Source organism: Gekko japonicus, unplaced genomic scaffold (genome assembly GCF_001447785.1).
Source record: "Gekko japonicus isolate JY-2015 unplaced genomic scaffold, Gekko_japonicus_V1.1 scaffold58, whole genome shotgun sequence".
Lineage (NCBI taxonomy): Eukaryota > Metazoa > Chordata > Lepidosauria > Squamata > Gekkonidae > Gekko > Gekko japonicus.
The window spans coordinates 117,841-139,910 of record NW_015162475.1 but is presented as its reverse complement, the minus strand read 5'-3'; the positions used below and the strand labels follow the sequence as shown (position 1 = coordinate 139,910).

Genomic DNA, 22,070 nt, shown 5'->3' with positions numbered 1-22,070 from the left:
ACAGTTTCAGCTCCAGATCCCGAGGAGAACAGTTACTGTTTCAGCATGCAAGCCTGTGCTTTCCCAATTGTTTCCAGATCCTATTCATATACATCTACAGCATATCATCTCGTGGTAGATCAGCTAGAAGGCAACATGTGGAGCCTTCCTAATCTATTAAGATGTGGTCATATCCCTTGTAAATACCTCTTTCCCCTGGAATTATGTAATTCGGTTCATGGAATATGTATACAGAGAAGAAGAAGAGATTGGATTTTTCAATCCCTGGCATGTCCAGTTAAAACTGGATGTGAAAGACCTCTGCCTGAGACCCTGGAGAGCTGCTGCCAGTCTGAGTAGACAATGCTGCCCTTGATGGGGCAGTGTCCTGATTTAAGTATAAAGCAGCTTCATGTGTGTGTGTGATGAAATCTGGAAAACTGTTGTGGGGCACACAGTTTCTGCTCCAGATCCCGAGGAGAACAGTTACTGTTTCAGCATGCAAGCCTGTGCTTTCCCAATTGTTTCCAGATCCTATTCATATACATCTATCATCATATCATCTCGTGGTAGATCAGCTAGAAGGCAACATGTGGAGCCTTCCTAATCTATTAAACTGTGGTCATATCCCTTGTAAATACCTCTTCCCCTTGGAATTATGTAATTCGGTTCATAGAATATGTATACAGAGAAGAAGAAGAAGAGATTGGATCCAAATGAGAAGGGAGCACTCACTGGAGAAGACCCTGATGCTGGGAAAGATTGAAGGTCAAAGAAGACGGGGACGGCAAAGGATGAGATGGTTGGACAGTGTCATCGACGCAACGAACATGAAATTGAGCCAACTTCAGAGGACGGCGGAAGACAGGAAGGCCTGGCGGGAGCTGGTCCATGGGGTCGCGAAGAGTAGGACTCGACTGTGTGACTGAACAACAACAACAACAACCACTACACTAAAACTGGCTATCATTTCCAAAGGTGAAATGCAGCTGAGTATAATAGTAATGTCCAGGTAAGCCAGACATTTAAAGGGTTGTCGGCATGTGCTTGGTTGGCACTGGTGTAATTGAAGTGATATGGCCAGTGTGGTGTAGTGGTTACAGCGTCAGACTAGGATCTAGGGGACCCAGGTTCAAATACCCGCTCTGCCATGGAAGCTCACGAGAAGACCTTGGCCACGTCACGCACTCCCCGCCTAGCCTACCTCAGAGGGGTGGCATTGCAAGCATCAAATGGAGGAGTGGAGAATGAGGTTATAAGCTGCTTTAAGTCCACGTTGGAGACAAAAGTGGGATAGAAGCAAATAAATAAATAAGAGTAACAAATGGTGAGATGTCTTTCATACCATTTTCCTTGTTCTTTATTCAGTTTAGATGGAACTGAGTTTGTTAACTAATTGGATCAGCTGTCAAAAGCACAGCTGTGTATAAACCCAAATGCCCATAAGACTGCCCTGTATCCAAATTGCAGTCTTGCCTTAATCTCCAGAAAACTGCCCTGTCAAATTGCAGTCTTGCCTTAATCTCCAGAGCAGGACTTTTCACCTTTTGGATGTGACATGCTGGCAGGTTTCAGAAATCTTTTGAGAAATATTAACACAAGCCAATGTGTTCCTTTGGGACTTTGAGCACTTGGAGGTCTGGTTTTAAATCCCCACTGGCTCCACAAGCACACATTGTTACTTGGGCAAGCTGCGATCTGTCAGTGGCATGGCCTGCCTTGACAGTCAAGCTCAGTTCCTCAGTCTGCAAAATGGGAACAATAACTTACATTACAACATTTCTGTAAGAATATCTGAGTATAGTTCCGACACAGAAACTGAAGCGGTTATCAGAGACGGTGAGGATTATGAAGCATAAGGGATCAAAGGGAGGGTGTTGATTGATCTGCAGCGGCCAGTGAGACTTAAGTGACTATGAAATTAAGATGGAGTCCTGCTTGAAAAGCTTGGAGGCACATTTTGAATCAGGTACAGGCCATTGCTCAAAGGCAGAACATATTCTGTGCATGCATAAAGCCCAAATCCAATCACTACCAATTCCATGGGAAATAAAAATCTCTGGAAAAGATCTCTGCCTTGAGCACAGTAGACAGCCTGGGGCTAGATGGACCACTCACTGCACTCATCGATCGTATGTTCATATTTTGTTTTAGAATTTCTCTGCTGCACAATGTTCTGTTCTCTGTTTTAAAAAAAGATACATTAGAGATAGATTCAAGCAAAGCTATATATCCCATAATAAGTTGCAGATGAGTCTTTTTGTTGACGATCCAGCTCCCGTTCAACAATATTGTGTTTCTGTTATCGTTTTTTTCCCTCCAGGTCAGAGGAAAGTGTTTGATCTCCCATTTGGAAGTTGTCTCTTTCACAGTGATGTTTATGACAACGGGGCATCGTTTGCATACGACAACTGCACCAAGTGCACCTGCATGGTGAGTCAGCAATAACACTTGGGTGTTCTCCTTTTTATGGGGCAGTACTGACATCTTTTCATGGTTTTGGAGGCTGGAAGCCATGCCTCCAGCCGTCTGCAGTTCTATCTGACAGGAAGGAAGAAGAAGAAGAAGAAGAGATTGGATTTATACCCCGCCCTTCACTTGGAGTCTCAGAGCAGCTTACAAACTCCTTTCCCTCTCCCTCCCCACAACAGACACCCTGTGAGGTGGGTGGGGCTGAGAGAACTCTGACACAAACTGCTCTTTTTCAAGGGCAGCTGTGCCAGAGCTTGTGACTGACCCAAGGTCACTTCAGCAGGTGCAAGTGGAGGAGTGGGGAATCAAACCCGGTTCTCCCAGATTAGAATCCGCACACTTAACCACTACACTACACCAAACTGGCTCTTTTTGCTAGGAAAGAAGGGTATGTGAGACTGGCAGGGCTCATAGTCAGATCCTTGGACGGGGCTGGGGTTCATTGCTGTTGGGCCATCTCCCTATGCATACAACCTCCACGACTGGGGTTACCAACTCCAGGTTCAGAGGCTGGAGGCTGGGAGGATGGGGTTTAGGGAGGAGAGGGAACGCAATAGGGTTACAATAATGCCACGCAGCCCACCTTCCAAAGCAGCCATTTTCTCCAAGAGAAGTGGAATAAATGTGTTAGATAAATTAATAATAAACAAACTAGCAATTTATATAGTCTGGAGATGGGTAGTGATTCCAGGAGATCTCTAGCCCCCACCTGGAGATTGGCAACCCTATTACGACTCTTATGGCACTGATGCCTCCATTTCTCAGCACTCCTGAAAAGTCTGACTTGGACATGTGACCCTTAACCGTAGGCCTGTAAAGCTTAAGACATGCTAAATCGTAAGCTGCCAAACAGCCCACGAGGTGCTTGACCAACCCTTTGTGGTTTCATTCTCCCACATGGGCATTAAACCCCCCCCCCACAGAGGGCTATTAAGCACCAGGTGGGCTACCACACTTGGCAGGGTTAGTGTGTCCAGTATTGTGAGTCAGAAGGTGTGGAGGCCAGCCTTCAACTACAGTGGCTGAGCAGTCAGGGATGTATTTGTGCTTATATTAAGGTACATACCTGGCCACCAAAAGGAGGAGTAAAAAAAAAATCCACTTCAGGTATCAGGATTAAGTTTTGCACTCAAGGCTACTTTGGAGTTTCACTCAGTGTTCCCTCTAAGCTGAGTTAGTGTGAGCTAGCTCACAGTTTTTTAGCCTCCGGCTCACACATTTTTGTCTTAGCTCAGGAAGGTGTCAAGTCCTGGATGCAATCACTCTCACAAACACTCTTGTATCAGCAAGATTTGTTTATTAAGAGGTAGAAAGGTTCCAAGCATAGACAGCTTCTGTGTCGGAACTGGGGCCCAGATGCCAGTTCCACCAGTATACTGAAAGCAAAAATTTCCACAGATGCCAGGCGACCAATCACTGCTCTCATTCAGCCTGCCACACGCCCGCCCCTGCCCTTGCATGCTAGTGGTTACATTATCTAGAAGCTCCCCAGACTACAAGGTCATACAGCATGATGAGATCATCTACTTCCCAAGGTGTTCTCAACACACTCGGGAGGCCCCTGCATGAGAACTGTTACGAGCTGACACTAACCAAGCAAAGCAGACAGCCGAACTCATCCACTTCCCCACTCCCAGTTCCCAGCAGAGAAAATAACAGCAATGGGAAAGCGCAAGGTTGTATGCAACACAAGAATTGTATAAGAACACATGTGAATCCACAACCAATGGAATAATGAAACAGAACATAAGTGTAGGAAATAGGAAATAATTGGCAATCCACAGCTTAGAGGGGAGCATTGGTTGCAGTTATCTGAAACACAAGTGCAAGCATAACGCAGAAGTGATTAATACGTGTAGTTCAAAAGAAAGTGTATCTGAAAATATATGCTTGCAGGGTGTGGCTTTAAGAGCCCGTTTTATTTATTTTAAAAGATTTCCAACCCAGCTGAAAAGACTCTCAAGGCAGCTCTCAAATTGAATTTTAAAACAATGTAACAACAACCATGCATCGAACAGCCATTGACTGAACTATAGGGGACCCCGACCCACCCATTCGTTCATAAAGCTCGAGGCAATTTACGACAGAACGGGATGGAAATCCAGCTTGCACCACAAACTGCAAATGCACCTTAAAGCACAAGCGATTCAGCACATTCACCTAAATGATGAGCCCCCCAGAAAACAATTGTATTCCAAGCCTTCAGCCTAAGGTCCTGTCAAAGCAAACAGCCATGCAGATTTCCCAAAAGGCTAGAAGAGATTGGGACCTTGCAGACAGCACGTGGAAGCACATTCCAGAGGGTAGGAGCTAGCAATAGGAAATTCTTCATTTATTATAAAGTGAATTAAAATAAATAATGTAACTAATTCCGAACAGATATCTCACTCAACAAAGGAAACACACCACTCAGCCGGAGCCATGTAGCTACAAGAAGTCTCACCATTATCTTGAGTGAGCCGCAGCAGGGCACAGCACCTGCAGTGGAGGAGGAGAGGCTGTGTCAGACAAAGGTGTTTTCCATGAGGAGAGCGTGTGCTTGTGAAGTTTCCCCATTGTTGCTGTGGCTGCAATCTCACAGTGACAACAGGGCTTTCTCATGGCAGGTGCCCTGCATTTTTCCTGCCCCAACCTGCTCATTAGCATAACTTATTTGCATATGCCACACCTCCTGACATCACTGGAAGTGTGTCAGAAGGCAACACCCACGACTCAGGCTCCACTGGACTGTTTTGGATTGCTAGCTATTGGGGGGGGGGAAACGTGCAGATCTGTCCTCGCAGAGGAGGGAGAGCTTGTACCTGAATAAAACTTGGTCTTAAAAGTGCCACTGGACTGTTTTGGACCAGGGGGGGGCTCTGCAATTTACCTGATTGCTTCTTGCTCTGACTGCAGGCTGCTGGGAGCAGGGGGTGGAGCTTGTTGCATGTGCCTGCCCCCTGGGCTCTTTACTGCCGGAGCTCCGCTCCTGTGCGCTCCTGCAGGAAATGACCCCTGGAAGTAATCAACTCCCTGTGCCCACTCAGATCTTTTCCAGGATTTTATACTGTAAAGTCCTCGTCACCACTGTAAAGTACTCGGTTCGATACATCACGACTCGGACAACGACATAAGGAACACACGTTTACTCAGTACTTCACACTACAAAATATACATGATTGGCGGTTTGCATATTGTTATAGCATCGTCACATTATAGCAATTTGTCAGGTTCTCTGAGTCCCCAGCTCTCCCCCCCTCCCCTCCCTCCCCTTCCCCTTCCCTAAAAGTACATCTCTAGCTCCTTGCATTGTGAGGAAAGGCATATCTCCATAACAGATGGAGCAAAAGACTTACTTTAAAAGAGAAGGGAAACTGGGAATTCACTGAACTTACAACATTATAACAATATGTTAATTACCATCTTTGTCAAAACCCCCCCCCCTCTTTGGGGGTGAGTGGGAAATGGGTACTGTGGCCAGCGATATGGGTGGGACTGGGAAAACCCAGACTTTCCCATGCACATGGGGGCCACCTTTTCCAAAACGTCACAGCAAAAAAAAAAAGGGTCTGGGAAAGATCTCATGAATGATGTGGAAAGATGCAAAAATGTATAGCAGTTAAAGCCAGCATGATGATGATACAGTAGAGTCATTGAAACAAAACCAGTAATCCCACAGAAGCAGCTGTATTAATTTGCTGCAGCAGAAATAAACATCTAAGAAAGTGGGCTCTTCTCTGCAGAAGGTGATGCCAGAATAAAATGTCATTAGGCCCTGAGGTGCCACAAAACCAATGGGAGGAAGAAAACAGACAAATCAACATAAAAATGTAAATAGAGAAAAAAATATTTTAACTTGGCTCCTAAATAAGATAGGCTTACGACCATGGAAAGAGTGTTCTTTGAAAGCGGTGCCAGTACAGAGGGCACTGTTGCTGGTGGCATCCAACCTTATTAATTGAGGGAGCACAGAGGAGCTTAATTGATAGGCTGGCACAAATTAGATATGCAGATAAGTTGCCTACATCATCCCTCATAGTGCCCAGTAAAATGCTACCATGCTTTTCAAATGCATCACAAGAAGCATATGGCATATTAGCTCCCTGTTTAGAAAAAGTAGCTCCAGTTCTGGACCAAGAGATATCTGAATATGTTGCCTGAGACAGAAGCCCAGGGCCATCTCCACAGGTTGAGCATGAACATTTGCTGTGCCAGCATAACTCCCATTCTGACTTTTTATGGAACCGGGCTTGCCGGCTCTGGGTTGGGAAAGTCCATTTGTGGACACAGAGCTTGGGGAGCAACCTCAGTGTGGGGGTGTATAGAGTCCACCCCCCCAAAGCATCCATTCTCTCTGGGGGAACTGATTGATCTCTATAGTCAGAAGATTCCCTGCCCTTTTTAGGCTTCAGTGCTGTATAGATCCGACAAATTCTGCAGCCAGTGTTGGAAAGCATCATGCCCTTCCCTTCTAGAAGGACCCCGCACATGTATTACCCCGGGTGACTCCATCTTTGCTAATGTTAGTGCATTGCTGCCCTGAGCCCTGAGAGAGGACAGTATGAGCTGCTCTCAGGGGAAAACTTTCCCACTCTCGTACTTAGGGTTGCCATCCCCCCGATGGGGGTGGGTTTCCCCCCGATTTCCAGCCCCCCTGATCTGCCCACCGACTAGCTGCCAGCAGGGGGAGCCCCACCCCCGAAGAGCTCCCTTGTGTCCGACTTGCCTGGCGCGATGACGTCACCCAGAGGTGATTTTCATCATGCTGGGCATCAATATTGAATCCGATCCATTGTACACTTATATTTTACAGAAATAAGGACGTCACAAGATGAAATGAGGACGTCAGCAGATGAAACTGGACGAACCTCCCCCCCCGGAGTTAACATTCGTTTCGAGGTGTCTTTTTCATACGTAAGACCTCCTAGCGAGAAACATACTCATTACTTATTACAGGAACATAACCCGGCAATAATTAAATCCAGCATATAGCTATCATTACATGCATACAGCTTTGCATCCACATGAACACGAATCTTCCAAATTGGACTTTCCTTTGTTCTATAATAAAACATAATTTGATCACCTTATTCTGAACTCTTATTCTGTGAATGCACAGCTGTATGTATGTAATGATAGCTATATGCTGGATTTAATTATTGCCGGGTTATGTTCCTGTAATAAGTGATGAGTATGTTTCTCGCTAGGAGGTCTTATGTATGAAAAAGACACCTCGAAACGAATGTTAACTCCGGGGGAGTTCGTCCAGTTTCATCTGACGTCTTCATTTCATCTTGTGACGTCCTTATTTCCGTAAAACATAAGTGTACAATGGATTGGATTCAATATTGTTGCATTAATACAAATTAGAATTTGCACGATTTGCACTATTTGCAGTAGTTCTATTGTGTTGGTTTATGTCATACTGCAACCCCCTTCATTTGTTGTGATCATGCTGGGCATGCCATAGAGTTTTTGACCAAGTGCTAGAGTGTCCCCCTGGTGACGTGCCTAGCGTGATGGCGTCACTTCTGGGCACGGGGATCCCGGGAAGGGGCCTCTGTCCCCCACCGGCAGAAGGTAGTGACCTGGCAAGCCCACTCATGCTTGTTAGCAGGTGCTTATCTTCAAGACACGGGTGTTTCTTCCCTTCACTGGAGGCCAGGTGCAAGATGGCTGGACTCCTCCAAGTGTTTGAGACAGCTGGGTTAATTATTTTCTGACTTCCTGCCAAGAGTTAGGGTATAAGTCACCTAGTTTTCATTATGTTCTTTGTCTCAAGGGTTAGCCAAGCTTTGCTCTGTGTGTGGGACCGAGCTGACTGGAGTTTAGGCATGAATCTACTTTGATAACTTTGACGGGTTATTAAAGCTCTCCTCTTAAGTAAACTGGGCATGAATCTACTTTGATGGGTTATTAAAGCTCTCTTCTTAAGTAAATCCAGATCTCTCATGTCAGCGATCCTGCCAGAGTTCCTGGCCACAACAGCACAACACAAGCCAATGGTAATCATGTCAGCGATCCTGGCCAGAGTTCCTGGCCACGGCTCACAACAGCACAACACAAGCCAATGGTAAAAGCACCAGCCTGGTCAGTCCCTCCTATTCCTCTGGTGGCACACGGTCCAGCATATCCATTGCAGAGCTGCAGTCTTGCATGCTCCGGTTGCTGTGGAGAAAGAGCAGACTGACACAACCTCAGGAGTTGTGGGAAAGCAGCAAGACAAGATTTGGCCAGCTAAAGACCATAGCGGGAGCATGCCAAGTCCAAGGGCGGGGGGGAAAGCAAGAGAAAAAGCCTGCAGTGGAGGCGTCAAGCCAAGTGTGAGCCAAGGAGCTGGCCTTTGGGTGGAGCTTGGTAGGAAATGAATGCCAAAACATGGCACATGCAGGATAACAGGAAATTACACCTCACAATATTATTTCATTCCTACCATCTGTGAAAGATCTGGCACATTGTTACCGTTTGACCAATGCATCTATGGTGTAAATTAGCAATCCCTGAGAGTATCCATTAGTTGCTGTTTGGGAAGGAGCAGGGAGTCTCACTGCCGTGATTCTATTTTTTCCCCTTCCTTCTCTGCAGGATTCCACTGTGGTGTGTAAGAAGAAATGCTCACCTCCCGGAGAGTGCACGAAAGCCAAAGAACAATGCTGCAAGGAGTGTGTCGTGTTTGTGTCTCCTGAGGAAAGAAATGTGTGCAAGTTTGGTAACAAGATCTTTCGGGTAAATGCCCTTAAGAGCGCCTCTCTGGTAAACTGGCAATGCTTGAATTATCGTCAGGTTGCTGTAAATATGGAGCTGTGGTTTTTTTGGGGGGGGGCAGAAAATTAGCTAGTTCTACAGTCCTGTACAGACTCAGCCCTTGCTCCCCAGGGAGACAGCCGAGCTGCTGCCCCATGTTATGAAGTGCACTGTATTTATGCAATTCACTTTCCCGTGCAAATCCTAATAGCTGTAGAAAAGTTATTTCTCTCTAGCTTGCAGACATTAGTGCAGCCAAAAGGGAACCTACCCCCCTGCTTCCCTTGACTGAGCCAATAGCAGCTTCATTTGCTGTTCTGGATGCAGTTCAGCCCACAGCTATAAGTACAGACAGTACTTCGTGGACCAGGAGCCGTCTGTGCGGTGATACTCTGCTCCTGCCCTCCTCCCACTCGGGGTCATTGGGGATTCCCTGCAAAACACTTCCCATACTGTTGGGCGCCTGTTTGTTTTTTCAAGTGGTGCAGGGCTTATTACCCCGCCCCCGACACACATTTTCTGCTGGAACCGATATCTGTCGCTGTTTGGACCATCTGTATGTCAAAAGGCCCTTGGATCAGATGGAAAGTAAAATCCCTTGTGCATGCAGAATTTACTCGGCCAATGCTCCTTTTCATTCATTTGCATTTTTTCTGCTGCACAAAGATGCAATTTATAGATGTCTTGGATATCCTGTTTACAAGCCCTTGAAAGGAATACTTTTCGTTCAGTCAGCATTGACACACAGAGAACCTGTTAAGCACCCCGCCAATTGTCTTTTCCTCTATATGAGATAAAAATATATATATTGCCTTCAACATTATCTTAGTTCTACAACATTGGTTAGGATCCACTTTCGATCTGTGCAAATGGGGTTCAGCACCTCTCAGTTTCCAAAGAAGTTTGCCTTATGATAACACTGGTGGGTAAAAACAAGTCACATTGTTCTTTGGATCCAGTCTGTTATAGGGACACTGTGAATTCCTCAGCGAGCCTGTTTGGCAGCTGAAGATACTGTGTTCAGCTCTTAACAATCAGATTGTGAGCCAAACAGATTTGTTCAGTTTAAGCAGCACAATGCAAACGACTGCCAAACAGATTGTCTAGAAGCCGATTCCCAGCTGATTGAGGGATGAGCTGGGAGTGGGCTTCCAGTCTCCCTCCTTGGAAACTTTACTAAGTCCCAGCTATGCTAGGAAACAGCAACATGGTGGTGGTGGTGGGTGTCAGAAGCTGATTGCCAGCTGATCCCCTGAAGTTGGACTCAGATTTCTTAGCCCCGGAAACTTTGCTGCGTGCCTGACTTGCTGGGACACAGGAAAGCCTTTTTTTGGGGGGGGGAGGGGAGAGAGTCAGAAGCCGACTCCTAGTTGCAGACTCTGATCTCTAACTTTCCTGGGTCACTGCCCTCAAGCACAGTGGTTCCGGGGTGGTGGTGGATTAGAAACTCACTCTCAATTCAGCTAGGATTGGGCTTCTGACTCCCTCACCCTGCTATGTTTTGGGAAGGCTAAAACACAGCACAGTTAGATATCTAAAGCCTCTAAATTTTGCTGTATCTGCACCTCCCCCAAAGTTAAGGGAGGGGGGAGCAGGATCAGAAGTGGAGTTTTTACACTGATGGATTCAACTTTTGATCCCCCCCCCCAAAAAAAAAACCAACCTCCCCACTTTGCTGTGCCCCAGCAACAGGCTGGTAGGCAGCAGTTTCTTAGGCCGGGCCCATCAGAAGCTGCCTCTCAGCTAATCCTTACAATCAGCTGTGAATTGGCTTCTGGCTCCTCCCACAGTTTCCCTGGGTTGCTGCAGCTTTGTGACCCTACAAAGTCTCCCCAGCAGGAGGTCAGCAGTTGACTCCCAGCTGATGGGGGATTAGCTGGGAGTCTGCTTCAGATTCCCTGCAGCAACTAGCCTGTTGGGGTCGAACGGCAAGAGCAAAGTTACAAACACCCGAATAGCCTGTCAGTTAATAGATGCAATCAGTTGCTATTTTTTCCCTAAGTACCCCAATTATACTGTTAGCCTCTGGTCTAACTACATATTTTCCTCGTGTCTGCTCTACCGTTTCCCAGGTGTATGCTGTGAGTTCCTTGCTGAGAACTTGTCAGGCATGCATGAGCTTAGTCTGGGTCAGCAACGTGGGGAAAAGGAGCTTCAGCCCCACGCTGTTTTCCCAACCTGAAACAGCCGGGGGGGAGGGGGAGCTCCAACTAGTGCTAATAGCAGCCCCCTGAAGCTATTTCAGGTTGGGAAAAGCCCAGTAAACCCCAGTCAACATTAGCAAACCTGGCAGGGGGCAGACGAGGGTGGTGGTTAGAGGGGAGGAAGAAAGTGTCACCGGTGGAAGGGGAGAATAAGGTGGCTGGTGGTGGGAGGGGCAGAGAAGAAGGCGGTAGTAGTAGGGCGAGAAAGCGGAGGAGGCAAGGGGAAGAAGAAGGCAGCAGTAGTGACGGGAGGGTCGGATGGGAGAAAGGCAGTGACGGGAGAAGGGTGGGAAAAGAGGAAGTGGCGGTCAGCATAGAGATGGGATTTCCACTGCCCAATGAGTTCCTCTTAGATCTCTAACTTGTGCGACTTATTTTCCACAGCTTGGTGGAAACTGGGAAGCACCAGCAGGCATGCTTTTGGGCAGTCTCAGTGAGAAATGCAATGTCACCCCGATTCAGCCTCTCCCTTTATCTTCCCTCCTCCTCTGATTTTTGGCTAATTGTACCACTTAAGCTCATTGTCCTCCTTCCCTCCAACAATGCTCTCCAGTTTTCCTGCGTTTTCATGCTTTTGGGCACATTCCTGCAAAACAGGCTGCATCTTTGCAAGTATAAATGTATTATGTAGGGAGGCAGAGGCAACCCAGCCGTAAGGAAAGGCAAGTGCTTCATGTGGCTGGTCTCAAGGTACCTTTTGTGCCACAGAGAAGTGGCAAGAAACACATTGTCCGTATACTTTCTTTCATGCATCTGTCAAGAGAGCATAAGATGTGGTATGTTGTTGAAGAGAAGGAATCTCTCATGTGAGGGAGAAAGGAATCAGAATTTGTGATCTAGAATAGATGAGCACACACAGGGGTCATTTCGTAGAAAAAGAGCGAGGGGAACTCATTAGCATAACTCATTAGCATATGCCACACCCCCTGACATAATAAGGCCCGGCGGTGGGCCTGCAAGGCCGGCGGGAGTGCGAGAAGGCCCCGCCAAGGCCCTCCCTGGCCCCAGGCAGGCAGGGGTGGGGAGAGGCGGGGAGGAAGCAACTTACCCTCCCTCTTCTCCTGCCTCCTCCTGGCTGAATGAGGGCCGGAAGCAGGGCGGCCGGAAGCAGGGGGTGTGGCTTCGTTTTGTGCCCCGCCCCCCCACCTCACCCGGGGGAACTGCGATCCCCCGCGAAATGACCTCTGAGCACACAGCTAATTAAATTAATGCAGTGTTTGAACTAAATAAACATGTCTCACCAGTTATTCGCAAGGAACAGTATAGAATCTTTTACCAGGAGAAAATAGGCTATTGGAGTGTGATGCAATGAACAATAGGCTGTCAGTGTGATGCAATGAACAATGAACAACATGAAAGGCTGAATTAAAAAAATATATCAAGGGAAAGATAAGACTGTTCTTACAGATTGGGAGCAAATACACAGTTTGGCAAATAGGATTTAAAAAAAAATTATATCCATCTCATCTCCATTGTACTTCTGATCACATGGTTCCATAATGCCTTCTGTTTTGGTTCTGTGGCATTACTATCTGTCCCCACATCCATTGCATTCCAATCAATCAAAAGCTTCCACATGTCGGCTATAAAAGGAGTATCTCAGGACCATCCGTGGGTGAAATGGAATGCTTCAGGAACCACATTTGGCACATGTGATCGATCTATAAGGAAGAGAGCCAGGGCGTTTCCGAAGCAACATTTTGGAGTCACAGAACCACTAAAAGGGAGGGGTAATAGGAGTTACAGTATGATATTTTCTGTACCTGCGAGAATTTGGGGGTTTTTTTGGTGGTTTTTTTTTGTTCTATAAACATTTTCAGATGTTAAGCAGATTGGATGTCTGCCCTAGCACTGTAAATAATCTGAATTTGAATTCACTATTAAGTACGTTCCCTGGGTTAAAGGAGAACGATGCCACATCTGGGAATCAATCTGCGGCATCCTGAGATCTGAATCAAATACTTTCACGCACAGTAACTTAAACATCCCAATCACATGGCGTATTGTATCAGATTTTTCTAATTATGTAATCCCAAATGAGACAATCACGATGCTGGGTGTTTGCAACGTGAATATTCTTTTCCCAGAAGAAAATGCAGCTAATCAGGCTGTTGATAGAACATTCTAAATGTGTCTTAAAACTGGAGTATAGACGACTTCTTTAACGGGAAGGACCAGAGTGAAAAAAAATCCTTCCTGATGAGCTCCCATCCTTAATCCAACTGGGTGGAGAGGGACACCTCTCGATCGGCTCAGACTAAACAATGACATAACTCCGACAGGGAAAGTATGGCTCCCCCCCCCCCCCATTGTCTAACAGGATGATACATTACTGGGATGACTGGAGTCCTTCCTTCTGCTGCCCCAGCTGATGGCTGTATCATGTTCTCTCTCCTGCAGGATGGGGAGATGTGGTCCTCTGTTAACTGCACCATCTGTGCTTGTGTCAAAGGCAAGACAGAGTGTCGCAAGAAGCAGTGCATTCCAGTCAGCAGCTGCCCTCATGTGAGTGTAACACAGAGCATGTTTTCTCCCTCCTGTTGATTCATGGGCTGGGCTTTTCAGTTGAGTCCCAGGCAGAAGGCTTTGTGCACCTGGGGAATAAAAGATCCACGGAAGTCTCCCAAATTTGTCGACAGCCTAGAATATCCAGGACAATATTGCACCATTTTTTCCTAGGTATTGTTTCTGGTCTTGAGCAATGTTCCCTCTAAGCTGAGTTAGTGTGAGCTAGCTCACAGGTTTTTAGCCTCTGGCTCACACATTTTTGTCTTAGCTCAGGAAGGATGGCTCCAGAGCAAACTAATCCGCTCACAACTTTAATGCCAGCAGCTCACAAAGTAGAATGTTTGCTCACAAGACTCCACAGCTTAGAGGGAACATTGGTCTTGAGACCTTCTGCTTTCCTCCAAAAATTTCTCTCTAAACAGCATTTTTTTTTCTATATTCATTTTCACATTCAGTTATGCCTCTTCTCTTTCACTCCATGCTTGGTCTCTCACTTGCCCTGCTGTGTTGTGTTACTCCATTCTAGCTTCCTTAATAAGCATCCCTTTACAAATGTTCAGAGCTTGCTAAAGGCAGTTATTTAGACACATGCCCTAGTGGGGTTTTTTTGGGGTGGGTGGGTGGGTGGGATATGGCTCATTGGCACAGTATGTGCTTTGCAATGCAGCAGGTTTCGTGTTAGGGATGCCAGCCTCCTGGAGGGACCTGGCCATTCCCTGGAATTACAGCTCCTCTCCAGAGCTCATTGGGTGACTTTGGCCCAGTCACAACCTGCCGCCTAGATAGACACAGGAGAGGGAAAGGGGCCTTATCAAAGGTGGATATATACACAAGCTAAGTAAACTACAGTGTTGAGACTCAAATTGTGATGGAGCTATAAATTTATATTAAAAAACTACTAAAAATTACTGAATTATCTTTGGGGCTTCTTAAACCAGTGGTTCCTAACCTTTTTTTTTTTGGCATGTTGAGTCACAAGTCCAAATTTACTTGGCATGGAGCTCCACTTAAAATAAACAGCAGAGTATGCCCATGTTAGTAAAACTGCAAAAAACAGTGATCCGCTTTTGCAGGCTTCATGAGCCACTTTTGGGTCAGGACTGGAGACACTGCCTTATATGACATAGTTTATGGTCTCAGCATGTATTAAGCCAGCTAGGGGAGCCAGGGCTTCCACTATAATGGGGAACTTCAAGGAATTTCTACTGCCAACACTTCACAGGCTGGCAGAGGGGAAATTGGGGGGGGGGGAAGCGGTAATTGTACAGGCATGCACCATCACTTCCAGCACCAAACAAAATGTGGACTCATCACAGGGGGGGCGAAACCATAGGATTTGCCACAAACCATAGAGTTTTAGGTGATGCCTAGAGCATCACTGCCCCAATGTGATGATGTCACTTCTGGTTTGGCATTGGAAGCGACAGTGCATGCCAGATCAATGCTGGTGCACCTGTTCCTGCCCCAACAATTCCTCCTGGGAGTTTGGGGAGGGGGAGGGACCTCAGTGGGGTATAATGCCATAGAGTCCTTCCTCCAAAGCAGTCATTTTCTCCAGAGGAGCTGATTTCTGTAGTCTGGAGATCAGTTGTGATTTTGGGAGTTCTCTGGGCCCCACGTGGGGCCTGGCAACCCTATGGCAGCACTAAACCCAGCCCTGGGTCCTGTGCATTACCTTGTGCTCCTTGGAGGATGGGTGGAATAAATATTGTCATAATAACGATAACAATATTTTACAGTGTGAAAACAAGAGGCTAATTTTTACAAGAAATTTGCAACCACTGTGGTTTATATGGGATGCCAATGGAAATTCACCACTGTTCACTGTGTAAGACCACTGGGAGGCACTGTGCCCCACCCCCAGCCTTCTTGGTTTGCTGAAATACCAGAATTTTTAAAACAGAAATCTGGCATCTCTAATTGTGGGGAGAATTAAACAGCCAGTCAAGTTATTTGCCTTAATATAATAGCAAGGTTGTTTGCTACTTATGTTTCTATCCAGGATTCCCAGGGCTATTTTTGGGCAGGAACGCACAGGAACGGAGTTCCGGCTGGCTCCCGAGTTGGCCACGCCCAGCAGGAACTCGTTAGCATAATAGGCCACACCCAACAGCAGAAACTCATTAGGATTGGCTACATTAGGGGTGTGTGGCCTAACATGCAAAGGAGTTCCTGCTACAAAAAAAGCCCTGGGTTTTGCCAACAAACAAGGTAAAGAGAATAAGAAACAAAAGGTGGGTGTGGCTGGGTGACCACACTGCTGGTAACACGGGGGTGTGGCCTAATATACGAATGAGCTGTGCTGTCAGGGGTGTGGCCTAATATGCTAATATGTTTCTGCTGTTGGGTATGGCCTATTATGCTAATGAGTTCCTGCTAGGCTTTTTCTACAAATAAAGCCTTGAGGATTCCTATAGTGTTAACTCCATTAACAGAGCTGAGAATTTTGTGCTCGGGGGTGGGGGACAATTGTCATGACTCAGCAACTTTGTTACTATGCCTGTACGGTAAGGTAAAGTAAGTGTGGCAGACTCTGCAACACCTAATAGAATCCTATATTAGTCTAAGTAAATCCCCATACTTCCTTGATTAATCAGCTCTGTGCATTCAGCAGTGTATAAGCCCTTGTATACTGTACAGTATTGCCATAATTGAACTATTAGGTGTCTACTGGAGCATACACCTTCAGGGGCCTCTGATCTTACACCATGTAGGTTGGATTCTCCATGGTTGCCCACCTCATATTTGTACTAATTGCTGGAGGCAGGAGCAGATTGTGGAGAGGGTCTGACTAACACCAGAAAGGGAAGAGAGCAGAAGGAGCCCTGGGATGCTTCATCACATGTGTGTTATCTCTGAGGTGTTTCAGCATCATGGGAGCTGTACGCCGTATGCTTGGATAATTTCATGGGGCTAGCAGTGAGGACAGATTTATTTATTTATTTTATTTATATCTTCGATTTCTACCCTGCTCCAACCCCAAAGGGTCTCTGAGCGGTTTACAAGTTCCGGATTTACAAGTTCCGAATTTATCCCTAACTACGGCCACATGTCTACAGGGGTTGGCGCTGCCTACCGGCACCCAGGTGGCAGGGCTCGCTGTTCCTTGGTTGTTCTTCCTGGGCGGTCTTTCGGGCGTCAGTGCTCGGTTCCTGGTGTCTGGCGTCTGGCGTGGTCGTTTGGTCCGGCGGCTTCTTCTTTCTTTATTTGGCGGGCCCGTCTTAGTGAGGTGCCTTGGTCTGTAGATGCCTGTAGAGGTGCCTTGGTCTGTAGATGCCTCCAGACCTTATTTAGGGGAGACCTTTAGAGGCCTGGAACTGGAGACCTCTTGGAAGGCTGAGGTCTCTTGAAAGGCTGTTTCAGTCTTTCTTCCAAACCTGTTCAAGCAGTTCAGCCAAACATCCAAAAGAGGGCTAGGGTAAACAAGGCCACTGGAATGCAGTTTGTGGCCTTCTGTTTTCTGGATTTCAGTGACAATTCTAGACCTAAGTTCTTTGGTCTAACTGTCTTTTTTGGGAGTTTTATTCTGGTGAATACATTTTCAACCTCTGAACGTGAGGTAAGATTCAAATTTATTCTGGGCATGCCGTCCCATGCCTAACATAGACAGTATTTAAAAAAAAATTCATTCACATCTGTTATTGTTACAAACAAATGAAAACTAAAAGTTGCTGGTCTTAACTGCAGTGCCAAATGAAGCACCAAACAAAAGCAGCTGTTCATATTGCACAATTGAACGCCGCCACCACTACCAATGACAACAATAACAACAAAAATACTAATTAGCTTTGTCTTTATAAAAGCTGGGGGGCAGGGAGATGACAGCCCTTGGATATAAAATTCACACTAAAGGAAATCAGGGTAAAGATCCTGCAAAATGCCTAGATTCTCAGATGTGGCCTGCTCTTAAATATTCATGGACGAAAATGGACTCACCTCTTGAGCCCGCTCCTAAGGGAGCTCTCAGAGCTAACGAACTCTAGCAGCACATGTTAATAATAATGGACTTCCTTATCCCACAAGACAAAAACAGGTTCCTTTGCCAGCATGGCAGCTCAAGTAACTGGGCTTAGCAGGTTGGCTTGCAGAGCCTAATTTTGCTTGAATTCCTGCCACTTCCAGCTTGGATGATGGCTGCAGCTCAAACACTGAAGTAAGACTATCCAGCACAATTAACAGGCAGTCAGCTGTATATCTCCCGTCCATGCTAGAGAACTTTGCCCAATTAAGACTTTCCGTGTGGATGTAATATTTGGGGAAGGGGGAAAGGTAGGGGTCCTGTGGACTTTCATACTCCCATTCAAAGGACCTAAAAGTGATTTATTACAACATATGCTTTATATAAAAAGAAGCAACTTTTCGGGTTCTGCCGGAAGCTCAGAGCAAAAGATGGGCTCATCTGGACACTGGATTGCAAGTGGCTGTCAAAATCCATGTCCTCCCAATTTGCCAGCAAGGCAGAACTTAATATGAAGTGCACTTTTACCAAGATCCAGCTCCTGGAAGGTGTTTTCATTGCCAATGCTCAGCCCTGCAATAGGTGCATTATTTGTTCATAAATAGATAAATGAAATGTTAGCATACAAGAGAGTGCCTCTAAAGCCTGTATAGAAAGCCTTTCTGCAATTAAACAGTAACCACGACTCACCAGCCTGGAACAGTAGGGATGTATGGAGATGACCTGTCTCTAAGTGAGCAGGCCATTTATTTCACTATGTGTGTGATTAAAGTATACCAACACATATGGATGGTGCTGTTCTCCTCACTCGAAAGGACAGTGTAGATAATGAGACAGAGGCTGTGGTAGAGACTGTGTTTTGCTTACAAAAAGTCCCAGGTGCAACCTCTGGCATCTCCAGTTAAAGGATCTGAAGTAGCAGGGACAGGGAAAGACCCTTCTCTGCTAGGCCTTGAAGAGCTGCTGCCAGTCAGAGTAGACAATACCGAGCTAGAATGGTCTGACGAAGTCTGGCAGTAATTGTGTGTCTAGTTCAAACGGTTAAGCATCCAAGGAGGCCTATACCTCAGAAAGTTGTGTCATCATCATCTTCATAAAGGAAAGCAGCGGGTTTTTTTAGATGGGAGTTTATTGCCCAGGGGTGACTGCTTGAATTTCTCCATAAGCATCAGTCAGCTGGCATTGGCCTTCTGAAATTAACCTCCAAATCTGATTCTCAGGCCAGGTTCCAAAGAATGGAGCAACAACCAGTTCAGTGCGTCTGGGTAGGCTTTGCCCGTTTGGTTTTCATGCCACCTGGTTCATCTTTTGAAACTGAGTGGAATTTTCAAAAGCAGTTTGTGATACGGCACAGGAGACTGCCGATGAAAGCAAAGAAGTAAAAGTAAAATCCCAGTGGGTGTACCCGAACCCTCGGGCACACCTTAAAGTAGCTCTTTGAATCTCAGCCAGAGTGTCTAATTTGAGTGCACTTAATTGAAGCTGGTTTTTAACAGGAATTTGTGGAGGATTCCAAAAAAACAAACACCACATGTTTCTCAATGTTGACCACTGCTGTTCTTGCCAGAACTTGTAACAAAGGTTTTTGGCCTCAGCAGCATATTAAATGAAGACTTGAACCTTGAAATGGAGGAATAATGGACCGATTAAAATGGCATTTGACTGTCTACAGAGCCAGGAGCACTGGAAAATTTCTTCTGTCCTAAAGCGTGCGCTGAAGCCGCAATTATTACAGTTCTCTGTTTACTCTAAGGTGACTTCCTGAAGCAGCTTGGCTCTTTTCCCTTGCCAATTAAGTCTAAAACACCATTTTTTAAAAAAAGTCAGTATAGGCAAATTGAGTGGGGCTTGGCTATGGACCATTTGTGCAGCTGCCTTATTCATGCACATAAAGTAAGTCCCAACCAATTTAACCCTTACTGAAGTCTGGTGTGAAGATCTAAATAGTACCCTCGCCTGCTTGCTTATTAGTGTCAGGAACTGTATTGTTTACACTGTTATTCAAACACTGATGCATATTAGAAATCCAAGTAGATTAACTAGAGTTGCCAGCTCTGTTGTGGAAATACCTGGAGATTTTAGGGGGGTGCAGGGCTATTTTTAGGCAGGAACGCACAGGAACGGAGTTCCGGCTGGCTCCCGAGTTGGCCACGCCCAGCAGGAACTCATTAGCATAATAGGCCACACCCAACAGCAGAAACTCATTAGGATTGGCTACATTAGGGGTGTGTGGCCTAACATACAAAAAAGGAGCCTGTGGAAGGTGGGGTTTGGGGAGCGGAGGGACCTCAGCGGTGTCCTATGCCTTAGAGCCCACCCTCCAAAGCTGCCATATTCTCCAGGGGAACTGATTTCTATTGTCTGGAGATCAGTTGTAATAGCATGAGATCTCCAGGCCCCACTTGGTGGTTGGCAACACTGTAGATTACTTACTTTTGTTTTCCTTCTCCTCCATTTGGTATGAAAGAAAAATGGTATTTGAGGTTCCCCCCTCACCCCCCAAAACCAGGAAATTTCAAAAGTTAGAACTGGATTTTTGCTATAACTATGCCACTTTATGCCCATATAAAACTCCCAGTCCCCTATTCACTGACTTTTCTGCATCATTTTACTGTGGCTGTATCACATATTGTTTTGGTCATTAAGGGCCCTTGTATATTATGGCAGTAAGAAACTTGTGCGTCTTAACTGTGGTAGTGTTTTGAAAAGTTAAACTGTCCTTAGACCTTCTGTATTATTAAATATAATGTGTAAATGCAGAATGTATAAAAGCAGGATTCATGTACATGGAAAACTGATTATACTGTTAGAAGGAAATAGGGTGAAGCAACCAGCCAAAAAACCACAAATGGGTTGGCGAACAGATGAACAGTCCATCACAAAACTGGCTTCCTGTTCGTGACTTTTGTACAGGATGTGAGCCAAACTGGTATATGTCTGAGCATCCCTACTCCAAAATGCTCAAATACCTACCAGTTTGGCTCACATCCTGTTCAAAAGTCACAAATAGGAAGCCAGTTTTGTGATGGACTGTTCATGCCTGAGTTCAGACTAGCAGTTCGAAGTGCGAGGGAGTTGTGGCAAGTCCCGGTCACACCAGGGAGTCCCAGTCACACTGCACCGACTGATGCGGGAGCATACCGGGGAGGAGGCGCAAGGGAGCGTTCGCACTGTTGGCCCACCCCTGGCAGAGGTGCGGCTGTAAGGTGCGGCTTTCTTTTTGGTAATCCGGAGATATGCGCTTATGCACATCAGCAATTGTGGCTTTAGGCGTTTACACTTCCGGGAAGCGGAATGAACGTACTTTCCAGGGTTTGCTACCACTTTCACCAGGTACTTTTTAAACTCAGGAGGGAAGCGTTACAAGACGGGCTGAGTACGGCTGGGGAACGCCGGACAGCTGTGCCTTTGTGAACGGCCCCTTTAATCCATTCGAGAAAAGTTTCCGAAACGTGCCTATATCGGGCCAAACTGCCAGTCTGAACTCAGCCCATCTGTTTGCCAGCCCATTTGTGACTTGATGGCACTTTCCACCTCTACTGAGCTTCTATGACAACCGCTTTCTGCATTTGTCTGAAGAAGACTGACTGAAAGCACAGGAGAGCCACTCCCTTTCACACCTTATTCTGCTCTCCAAATGATTAACAAAAGAGGGGGACCTGAAGTGTCAGAAGCAGCAGACAGATGTAACAATATGGTTCATCAGCAGAGTTGGGGAATTTAATTTACAAAGTCACAGAAGGGTATTTTTGAATAGTTTTGTGCCTCTCAAATGAAGTTGAAAAGCAAGCCCCGTGGTTCACCATTTTGAACGTTTTCCCACACTTGCCACAATGTGAACATTGCATTTACATTAAAAAAAACCCTTAAACATTTTTTACATTTATCCCAAATAGGGTGGGAAAGATCCTGAACAGAAAAGGATGCTGCCCCATTTGCACTGAAAGTGAGTAAGTTAATTCTTCATACTGCTTTTCAAGAGTCTGTTTGCCCCTCTCCCATGATAGTACTACTTGATATAGGTAAAGGTAAAGGTTCCCTTGCTCGAAAGCCAGTCGAATCCGACTCTAGGGTTGCGGTGCTCATCTCCGTTACAAAGCCGAAGAGCCAGCGCTGTCCGAAGACATTTCCGTGGTCATGTGGCCGGCATGACTAAACACCAAGGCGCACGGAACGCTGTTACCTTCCCACCAAAGTGGTACCTATTTATCTACTTGCAATTTCTT

General features: G+C 46.1%; 1 protein-coding gene across 1 annotated transcript in view; it reads left to right on the top strand.

Moving 5' to 3' along the window:
- The window catches only part of BMPER (BMP binding endothelial regulator), a 272,459-nt gene that overhangs the window by 154,342 nt on the left and 96,047 nt on the right, over positions 1-22,070 (top strand). Inside the window, exons 8-11 of the mRNA XM_015405739.1 lie at positions 2,303-2,412; positions 9,016-9,156; positions 13,779-13,882; positions 21,744-21,790. Of these exons, the coding sequence (XP_015261225.1) occupies positions 2,303-2,412; positions 9,016-9,156; positions 13,779-13,882; positions 21,744-21,790 (402 nt within the window). The remainder of the gene's footprint in view (positions 1-2,302; positions 2,413-9,015; positions 9,157-13,778; positions 13,883-21,743; positions 21,791-22,070) is intronic.